Source organism: Aedes aegypti, chromosome 2, assembly GCF_002204515.2.
Source record: "Aedes aegypti strain LVP_AGWG chromosome 2, AaegL5.0 Primary Assembly, whole genome shotgun sequence".
Classification (NCBI taxonomy): Eukaryota; Metazoa; Arthropoda; class Insecta; order Diptera; family Culicidae; genus Aedes; species Aedes aegypti.
Genome location: NC_035108.1, coordinates 344,484,348 through 344,495,845, shown reverse-complemented (window position 1 = coordinate 344,495,845; position 11,498 = coordinate 344,484,348). Strand labels below are relative to the sequence as shown.

Sequence of the window (11,498 nt, the reverse complement as noted above, 5' to 3'; positions counted from 1 at the left end):
ATCAAAAAAATGATCAAAAATTTACCCAATCCGTTGAAAATACCAGGAAATTAGCCACACTTTTATCCAAATGTAAAATATAATTAGGGACAATGGAAATTCGCGGCAAAATTCTTGAAATTTCGCAAGTGACCAAGGCGATAAATTCAAAATTTCGCGGCTTTGTCGCGGTCCCATAGTTTTGGCCATATTTTACATACAAATTCTCATTTCCAGTGAAATTTTCTAAAAATATGCAAATTTCGTGGAATTTAATTAAATACAGTTTTTATTTTACAAACTAAGATTGTAAGTTTGATATTAGAGTGGTAATGCAAAGTTTAAAACGAAAGTAGCAAGCCAGAAAAACGTCAAGCTTAACTAAACGGTTATAACATGTTTCATGGAACTTCGACTTCAAGATGAATAAACCATTTTCCTAAGTAAAAATCTGGATTTTACTGTGATTTTCGTATAAATTCTTCAATGTTTATTTAATTCGCGGCATTTCGCGGATTTTTCTAAATTTCGCGGAGAAGGCCAAATTTCGCGGCTTCCACGAAATTGCGAATTTCCATTGTCCCTAAATATAATGTATGTATTTTTCTCTAGGCACTTTTACTTAAACGTGACAATGCCAGAAAAATCGATAGCTCTTGTCATACTGAACAACTTTGGTCAGGCTACTGAGCAATCCGCAAAACAAAAAATATTTGCTCACTAGCGCCGCCTAGTGGCAACATTTCGAAAATTTCGGCTCAAATAATGTTAGTCCTCGTGATACTGAGCAACTTTGCCGAAGACGCCATCATTCTAAGTGGTCAGGCTACTCAGCTATGCGCAAAACAAAAAATCATTGCTCACTAGCGCCGCCTAGTGGCAAAATTTCGAAACTTTGGGCTCAAATTATGTTAGTCCCTGTGTTAATGAGCAACTTTGCCGAAGACGCCATCGTTCTAAGTGGTCAGGCTACTCAGCTATGTGCAAAACAATAATTCTTTGCTCACTAGCGCCGCCTAGTGGCAAAATTTCGAAACTTTCGGCTCAAATAATGTTAGCCCTTGTGATACAGAGCAACTTTGCCGAAGACGTCATCTTTCTAAGTGGTCAGGCTGCTCAGCTATGCGCAAAACAAAAAAATCATTGCTCACTAGCGCCACCTAGTGGCAAAATTTCGAAACTTTGGGCTCAAATTATGTTAGTCCCTGTGTTAATGAGCAACTTTGCCGAAGACGCCATCTTTCTAAGTGGTCAGGCTACTCAGCTATGTGCAAAACAATAATTCTTTGCTCACTAGCGCCGCCTAGTGGCAAAATTTCGAAACTTTCGGCTCAAATAATGTTAGCCCTTGTGATACAGAGCAACTTTGCCGAAGACGCCATCTTTCTAAGTGATCAGGCTACTGAGCTATCCGCGAATCAAAAATTCTTTGCTCGCTAGCGCCGACTAGTGGCAAAATTTCGAAACTTTCGGCTCAAATAATGTTAGTCCTTGTGATACTGAGCAACTTTGCTGAAGACGCCATCTCTCTAAGTGGTCAGGCTACTGAGCTATGCGCAAAACAAAAATTCTTTGCTCACTAGCGCCGCCTAGTGGCAAAAATTCGAAACTTTAGGCTCAAATAATGTTAGTCCTTGTGATACTGAGCAACTTTGCCGAAGACGCCATCTTTCTAAGTGGTCAGGCTACTGAGCTATCCGCGAATCAAAAATTCTTTGCTCGCTAGCGCCGACTAGTGGCAAAATTTCGAAACTTTCGGCTCAAATAATGTTAGTCCTTGTGATACTGAGCAACTTTGCTGAAGACGCCATCTCTCTAAGTGGTCAGGCTACTGAGCTATGCGCAAAACAAAAATTCTTTGCTCACTAGCGCCGCCTAGTGGCAAAAATTCGAAACTTTAGGCTCAAATAATGTTAGTCCTTGTGATACTGAGCAACTTTGCCGAAGACGCCATCTTTCTAAGTGGTCAGGCTACTGAGCTATCCGCGAATCAAAAATTCTTTGCTCGCTAGCGCCGACTAGTGGCAAAATTTCGAAACTTTCGGCTCAAATAATGTTAGTCCTTGTGATACTGAGCAACTTTGCTGAAGACGCCATCTCTCTAAGTGGTCAGGCTACTGAGCTATGCGCAAAACAAAAATTCTTTGCTCACTAGCGCCGCCTAGTGGCAAAATTTCGAAACCTTCGGCTCAAATAGTGTTAGTCCTTGTGATACTGAGCAACTTTGCCGAAGACGCCATCTTTCTAAGTGGTCAGGCTACTGAGCTATCCGCGAATCAAAAATTCTTTGCTCGCTAGCGCCGACTAGTGGCAAAATTTCGAAACTTTCGGCTCAAATAATGTTAGTCCTTGTGATACTGAGCAACTTTGCTGAAGACGCCATCTCTCTAAGTGGTCAGGCTACTGAGCTATGCGCAAAACAAAAATTCTTTGCTCACTAGCGCCGCCTAGTGGCAAAATTTCGAAACCTTCGGCTCAAATAGTGTTAGTCCTTGTGATACTGAGCAACTTTGCCGAAGACGCCATCTTTCTAAGTGGTCAGGCTACTGAGCTATCCGCGAATCAAAAATTCTTTGCTCGCTAGCGCCGACTAGTGGCAAAATTTCGAAACTTTCGGCTCAAATAATGTTAGTCCTTGTGATACTGAGCAACTTTGCTGAAGACGCCATCTCTCTAAGTGGTCAGGCTACTGAGCTATGCGCAAAACAAAAATTCTTTGCTCACTAGCGCCGCCTAGTGGCAAAAATTCGAAACTTTAGGCTCAAATAATGTTAGTCCTTGTGATACTGAGCAACTTTGCCGAAGACGCCATCTTTCTAAGTGGTCAGGCTACTGAGCTATCCGCGAATCAAAAATTCTTTGCTCGCTAGCGCCGACTAGTGGCAAAATTTCGAAACTTTCGGCTCAAATAATGTTAGTCCTTGTGATACTGAGCAACTTTGCTGAAGACGCCATCTCTCTAAGTGGTCAGGCTACTGAGCTATGCGCAAAACAAAAATTCTTTGCTCACTAGCGCCGCCTAGTGGCAAAATTTCGAAACCTTCGGCTCAAATAGTGTTAGTCCTTGTGATACTGAGCAACTTTGCCGAAGACGCCATCTTTCTAAGTGGTCAGGCTACTGAGCTATCCGCGAATCAAAAATTCTTTGCTCGCTAGCGCCGACTAGTGGCAAAATTTCGAAACTTTAGGCTCAAATAATGTTAGTCCTTGTGATACTGAGCAACTTTGCTGAAGACGCCATCTCTCTAAGTGGTCAGGCTACTGAGCTATGCGCAAAACAAAAATTCTTTGCTCACTAGCGCCGCCTAGTGGCAAAATTTCGAAACTTTCGGCTCAAATAGTGTTAGTCCTTGTGATACTGAGCAACTTTTCCGAAGACGCCATCTTTCTAAGTGGTCAGGCTACTGAGCAATGCGCAAAACAAAAATTCCATGTCCACTAGCGCCGCCTGGTGGCGTAATTCCGTATCAGAATGACCACCGCATGTCAGCCCTTGAGCTACTGAACAACTCTTCCGAAGACACCAACCTTCCAAAACATCAGGATCTAGAGATATCATATGATACAAAATTTTGCATTCTTATCCCTCATGGTTCATATAGTGCAAATCAGAAAAAGCGCCCCTACCGGCCAAGTTCTCAACTAAAAGGATGATCCTCAACTCCTAAAGGTAGATCTTACTTAGCACTGAAACTTCGCCGAAGACAGTACTGTGCTATCTCTTTTGGCATACGAGATATTCAACAACACCCCCAAAGTGATGAAATCCCATAAGCCCTGGGTCTCCTATAACGTTCTGGTGTGTCTTATAGGAGTGAGCGTAATAGGAGTGCACGTTATAGGAATGCGTTTAATAGGAGACCCGACTGTATGTAAGCCCAATGATGTCTAGTTACTTAGTAGATCAAGGTATGTTATATCAAAACAAGTAACAATAGCCAAATAAGTCTTCGAGTGAGTATTTCCGTGAAAGTACGGTGGTTTGAATGTACAACAAAATGAGAGTCAAATCAAATACAAATTAAAGACCTCCATGTCCCTTGCAGTTGCCCAAAATTTTATGGCTCATAAGGTAATCTAGAATGCCGTGAAAAGCGTACTGCGATCTGTCAAGCTTGGGTACCTTTTGTACTACCGAGGGACGAAATGCAGTACTAGAAGTGGTACCCAATCTGAGCTCGAGTGTGACGGACCTGGTCAAACGCTATGCTACTCTGTTCAACATGTATACGTCAGTTTATTAATAGCAATATTTTGTCCAAAATTAGTTCGTCTTAGAGATGTCATTGCATATATTCTAATGAATGGAACGACATTCAACCGATCAATAAGTTCAACACCGTATCCTACAGCGAAAAAATGTTTCCAAGTCGCATGTACAAGTGAACAGTTGAGATATGAGACAGTATACATCGGGAAAGTTCTTAGCAAGCTCCCGCTTGCCAACATCGATTCTGAGCTTCACAGTACGGAACATTGTGTTAGTGAGAGTTGACTGTACGAAGATAATTTAATGTAAATGAATTGGAAGTTGTAAGCTTCGTGACCGTGCGGTTATTGATACCAATCATTGAACTGCATCGATCCAAGGAGTGTGAATTCGTTTCCTGCTTCAACCTGGATATTTGTTTTGTTTGAAACGCATTTTGACTGTGCCACTGGGCGTTCGGAACATCTTCTTTTTATTATTTTGTGCAACAATAGTGGGAAAACCTCGATTTTCGTTCACAGCATTAAAAGATTAACCATCTTGCTATCGGTCGTTTGATGACCGGTAGATCCATTTTGATTGTGATTTCCCTTATAAGAAATCACTAAAGATATCCATACATTAACTACAATTCGTATGATGTCCGACGAAATTAATTGAAGAAATAGGCAAAATTACTAGAAAAATTTCTTAGACAATACATATCAGAAATTATTATCGAGAGATAAATCATAACATATGTTTTCAAGGAATTGAAACATGTAAAAGTTTTCTTCAGATGAATGGCAGAAAATTAAGAGATAGTGTTCGTGTAAAACATTGTTTAAGATGTTAGATACAAGTACCTTCGGTAAAAATTACTTTAGATTTAACGCAAATCATTGTCTTTTACAAAAAAAAAAAACAAAGGAAAAAGAATAATAACTTTTGTAGTGAATCTTACAAAAACCGCTCATGCTTTTCTATGAGATATACCGTTAGAAATTTCTTGAGAAATTTTTTGAGATACTCAAGCATAAATTGCAGAATTCTATAGCCAAATTTCTTATTTTTTAAATCTCCATTACTGCTTAAAAAAGTCGGAAAATACTTGTGTGGATCTCTGAAGAATGTTTGAAAAAAAAAAAAAAAAAATTCAATTCAGTTTTGAAGGAATGCGGAGAGAAACCTTCATAATGATTTTTAGAGAAATTTAATTAAAGAAATTGTTGGCAAAAATGAAGATAGAATTGTAAACAACTATTCTAAAAAAAACCCCAAGAACTTTTTCCTAATTATTTTTTTTAATTGCTTCTGAAAATCTTATGGAATATAAGGAGGAATCCTTAGAGTCCTGGAAAAATAATTTATTTTTGTTTTAGAATGTCCTAGATAGTTTTTGCTGCGAAGATTGTAAAATATTTTTAGGGATTTTTCTTTTAAGAAAATAGTTTAAGAGTTTTCACGGATACTTCTTCATATGATATTATAAAATCCAATTAGAATTATTTTTTAATACTTTCAGAGATGCGTCTTTTGCCTCTAGGAGTATTGCTAGATTTTTTTAAAGGTCTAGTGGTTCATACAGACAGTTCTTGATTTTTTCGAGGCTTTCTCCAATGGTTTTGTTCTAGTTTTTTTTATATAAATTTACCAGGGATCCATCGAAGATTTTTTGAATAAATGATTACCCTTTATAAAACAACTATTCGTTCTGTAATGGAATATGGTTGCTATACTTTTGGTAGTGCCATTCAAACTCATTTTTCTAAACTAGAAAAAAAATGAATTCTTCTCATACTAAATCTATTGAAGTTTTAGCTGGTATCCTTCCTCTTAAATACCGTTTTCATGAACCAAATTGTAATTTTTTATTACAATGTTTCTCCAATAATCATCCAATAAGTATAATATTATAATCTTTGTTTGAAATCAATCCCACCAGTAGATTATTGAGTTCATTCATTTATTGCTCTGCTGAAAATGTCATGTTAGATTCATCTCCTGGTTTCTTTGAATATAACATAAATATTCATTCTTTACGCCCTTATGTTGATTTTTCCTAGCACGTAAAATTGAAGCATATTCATTTTAGTGCTCGTTTATATTTTGCAAAATTATTATTTCAACGTAAATTTATTTGGGTGGAACCTGAACAAATTTATTTTACAGATGGGTCTTTAATCAACAATATAGCAGGTTTTGGAGTTTTCAATTTTTATATAGCACATTTGTTTTAAATTATAAGCTCCTTGTTTCATTTACATAGATGAATTGACTCTATTTTGCTTGTTGTTTAATCAGAAATTGTGCTCCAAATATTTATATGGTGTGTTCTGATAGTTTTAGTAGTCTTCATGCTCTAAACACAATTAATTTAAATTTCAAAACAAGTAAAAATATTTTATCTACTAAAGAAATATAGAATTATTTGTTTTCTAGATAATTTGTCATTAAATTTCTTTGGGTTCCTGCTCATTCTAATATTTATGGTAATGAACAAGCTGACTCTTTGGCAAAACTAGGTATTTCTCGTGGAATAATTTATAATTGGGCTATTTTTCCATCAGAATACTTTACTAAATTGAAACAAAATTCTATAAATAATTGGCAAATCGCTTGGAATAAAGGACGTTATTGTTATTCAATTTGTCCTAAGGTGAAGCGTTTCCATTGATTTCCATCAATTATCGGTCAGTCAATTTTATTTGTTTTTATACCAGACTTATGTCTTATCACTATATATGTAACATTCATTTATACCGCATAAATATAAAGGACTCTAATCTTTGTGAATGTGGTGAATCATATGAAGATATAGATCACATTGTCTTTAATTGTACTCGTTTTGATTTGCCAAGAAACAATATTTTGAAAAAAAAATCAAGATTGGGTCTTAGGGCCCTATTTTATAAGTCGAGTCGATCAAAAACGACTCGACTGGAGTCACTGTCGACCAAAAATTTCGCTCGAGTCGGCTCTGTCACTCGACTTTATCGACAGTTGTCACTACATGTGACTAGATTACTATGGGAGTCGACGAGTGACATCTGAAATATGCATGCTTGCTTTGATCGACGGTGACTACAGATGAGTCACATGAAACCAAGGGTGGTACTGGCGGCTCTTTATTGCTACCCCGACGTATAGCTGGTTCTAAAGTGTAAACAACCATACAAAATTACGACCAAACAATGGTGAAGGCGTAATCAATTTTGTCGAAAACATCCATTTTTAGAATACAGCAGTATTTTCTGATTTAATTGCCAAGAGCGCACTGTAGTAGCACGTAGCAAATAATTACTTGCAAACAATATCCTTCAAGCGGATTTATTACCTGTAATCTTGCGAATAATATTTTTTACTATTCCGCGTTAAGCCTTAAAACTGGTTCTGGACTTAGGTTGGCGGTTTTTCAATTTTACTCCCATTTGACAGCCGCCCTCCACCCTTGCATGAAACAGCTCGATTTACAAAATAGACCCCTTAATATACCTACATCTATTCGAGATATTTTGGCGCTTAAAAATTTAAATATTTTAAAAATTTTATATGGGTATTTTAATGAGATTTCCTATTACAGTTGATACTGTTTGTTTTTTTTATTTGTATATTTTCAGATAACTGATCCTTTGTACCATTCGGAGTTTTGGTTGTTTTAACTCAAGTTACTTGGATATACGAGGACCCTCATGATGACTCCGACGGCTCCGATATGTATCAATTCCGGATGAGCCTTTAGTATTTAAGAATTATTTTTGTAATGTTGTTTGAAAAGATGAAGAGGTTATGTGCCTTTTTGAGAAAGATTTCCAGAAGAAATCACTCAAAGGGGTTTTCCCTCTTTCAAAATTCAAGTTAAAATAAAAGATAAAAATAATAATAATAATAATTTTTCGAATGTATTTTTTCTTTCGAGAATCCTAAAAAATAGTTTGTGTCTTTGGGACATCCAACACCAAGAAATTACTGTAAAAATCATTGTTGTAAAAGTTCCTTTAAAACGCTTTTACAGGATTCCTATCAGTAGGAAATTTGTGTAGGTTTTTTTGGTGTCATAACAGGTTCTTCTAAAGAAAAATCTTTTAGCTTGAGATTCAAAAATCAACGAGGTGTTGATCTTATAATAAAAGATTTGCTCTATATAACATCAGCTAAATTCAGCTCTGATTACACTCGGCTATTTAAATTTTGGAAGCTATTTGCCATTAGATGGTGACAGCCAAAGTGAACAAGTTCATGCCACACAAGTTTTATTATTTTGTTTCATGCAAGTCTCTTCTCATCATGTTGAGCCAACTCGTTCGCTGCAAATGTTCACTTTCCGCCCGTTGCTGCCTGACGCTGATAATGACGATGACCTGCGGCGGCGGCTATTCGTTTCGATTATCTCCTGGTTAGGATTGTAGAGTCCCAAGAACGCATTGCATTTGGAACAGTGCAACCGGTGCTTAGTGGGAGCGGTGAACAAACACGGCAGGAAGCAAAACGGCCAACAGGTCATAATCCACGTGGCGCCATAGATGGACTGCGAGTAGCGATCCGCTGTTAGGCGAATGGTCGGGTACTGCCGTTCGCCACATCGAGGACAGATAATTCTGCACCGGGCTGGACGCCACGTTTCCACTGGAATAGAACATTTTCGGGGTGAAGAAATTTTCACAAGAAGTTTACAATGCGGAATATTTGCTACCTCAAGTATCAAATACCACCATTTACTGAATTAAGGGTTACTAAATCCAATGCCATTTTCATAAATATCAGTTTTTGATTGCAAGCAAGTTTACTGACTGGTATGTTCGAGAATGCTTATTCACAAAGTTCATAATAACCTCAATGATCAAAAGTAATATTTTATGATTTAAAAAATAATTAAATTTTGTCATGTAAAATAAAGAAAAATATTGTAAGGAGACAGCAGGCATCTTGAGAAAACTGATTCAATCAAAATATACAATTGAAATTTAGGTCAAATTATGTCCTGAATGGAAATTTAAGTCATATTTTTCATTTATGTACAATTTTGGCGATTTTTAGTTTAAAACTGTGACGTGGTGGGCGTCAGATTCAGCAACCTAATATTTACTAGACACATATGGTTTGATCCTTGAGAAACGCAAACATTTTATATCTGTTACACTGTGTTATCTTACCACTGGTTTTGTAGAACATTCGTCGCCCTCTTGGTCGTCTCGCAGTAAAATCCTGCTTGCTGGGCAGATTCTCATCTGCATGCTTACCGGAACTGGACACACGTTTCGAACCTTTAGTCGAAATTTGCGATAATATGGATGAGCCATTCATGTCACTTGTTTGTTGCGGATGCACTTCCGGAATATCACGAATCTGTTTCTTTACAACGCGCGCTATAGAAAAATGTTGCTCCGGATGATTTTCAAGTAGATGTTCCACCAGGATGGCTGTTTGCGAGCGGCTGTAGGGAAGTTTTTGTTTACACAGTGCACATTTGGCCACAAAACTCATAATTTTGGAGAGTTGAGGACAAACATCGGATTTATTTAGTTAGGAATTTGGAATCAAAACAGAATCAGTCTCTGCCAACTAGATTTATACAATCTGAAACACAGTTGGGAAAATTTCTGAAATTCACATTACACTGCCCATAACTGCATATTTGTAACATTTGACAAAATTTAAGTAAGTGGAATACCAAGTCTCGCATAACCTGTGATCTCGCCTTAAAAGCCATTGGTAACCGAGTGTGTAGCTTGTTAATACCGAGAAAATTAACACCTTATTCAACAATGCTACGATGAAGAGAAGATCCTTCTCTATCTCTCAGTGGTTATAGTTTTCATCCTGGGCCATTCATTTGCTTAGAAACAAGGAGCTTCACACTCGATTACCAATGACTTTTAGGGCAAGATCACAAATTTTGCCGTCCAAAAGCTCATACTTTCGAGGATCGTTTAATTAAGCTTTTTCGATGAATATCTATGCACATTTGAAATGCCAAACTGCCTTTGACGTCGCTTTAGTAGTTTGACGATGTCAATTGATGAATTGACTTTTCTATGAATGATTACCATAAGCTGTCCGGAATATGAGGCAAAAGTGAGGAAGTGTCCGGAATAAGAATCATGAAAAGGCTACACATTTCGATTTATTTTAAATAACTCAAGTTGCGGAAGCGTATCGGTAGTTTAGGGTTTCCGACGCTCTATAACGCTGGGGAAACATATATAATTATTTATTTTGTATGCCCTATGCTTAGTTATACTTCCCTGAGGCCTTAAGTGTCCGTAATAGTCCATTATGGCTACAATGGGTGCTATGACCAAAACCAGTGCTTCTACCCTACCGCTTCCAAAAGGTGATAGATTCTCAAAAGCCATTGAACTGTAAGGAGTGTTTTAGCGAACTGGAAATCTGATCTGGAATCTTTCAAAAACGGATCATTTAAAAGAATATGCGAACCGAGATCTTTTATTATAGGGAAACGGATCACTCATTCATCCTTTCATACGACTTAGAAAATTATCAATTGTTAGTTTTTGCAGATTTTATGTGTTTAAAAGTGACGCTTTTTAATGACCCTCCTTCCATCTCCTTCCATCCTTCCAAAAAGTGTTTTGAAAAAGAAGTTGGACATAAATAATTTATGAATCCGAGTTTATGTCGACACTCACAGTGACGAACTTTTCATAGTTTGTTGAAAAATCATATTAACGTCTCACCGTTGTAACGATTAAAGGTGCAGTCATACATATTTTATAGATTAGAAATAGTAGCACGAAACAAGCTCACCAATTGATCCGTCATCCTTGAGCAGCAACAATCCACTTTCAGCTTCACTCGTTTGCTCAGCTATATAAAAGCAGAGAAAATAGGCGCGCGACCCGAGAGGGAAAACAACTGACGACTGCTCGGGCTTTCTTGACGCACTGCCCAGGAGCAAGCGTCAAGGTCGAAGGATCAAACACAACTAAAAGATCACGCCACTTTTCCACTTTCACTCGACCGACGCGCGACATATTTGATCCTGCCCTCATCGCCGGCCCCCGCAAGTGTAAGCGTCAAGGTCGAAGGATCAAACACAACTCTCCTGAATAAAGATTGAATGTAAGGAAAAAGTCATTGTTTTGCATAGAAAGTTTTTTATTATCATAATTTACATTCATTTCGGGAACCCCGGGATTCCCGGGACGTCAGATCATATATCTCGGGAATTGGGAAGTCCCGATATTAATAAAATCCCGAGATGTTTGTCCCGGGATGTCCCGGGATGGACACTCTATCTACACCGGATTACTAAGAAAAATAGCCTTTAAGATGAAACAGTTTGGAATCAACTAAAACTTCAAAGGCA

General features: G+C 37.6%; 1 protein-coding gene across 1 annotated transcript; it reads right to left on the bottom strand.

The window, feature by feature from the left end:
• Window positions 1-8,134: 8,134 nt before the first annotated feature.
• On the bottom strand, window positions 8,135-9,722 carry LOC110675850. Its single transcript, XM_021841754.1, has 2 exons — window positions 9,322-9,722; window positions 8,135-8,794 (listed from the first exon to the last, which is right to left on the bottom strand). The coding sequence occupies exons 1-2, from the start codon at window positions 9,650-9,652 to the stop codon at window positions 8,454-8,456; spliced, it is 672 nt and encodes a 223-aa protein (XP_021697446.1). The 5' UTR covers window positions 9,653-9,722; the 3' UTR covers window positions 8,135-8,453.
• Window positions 9,723-11,498: the final 1,776 nt, after the last annotated feature.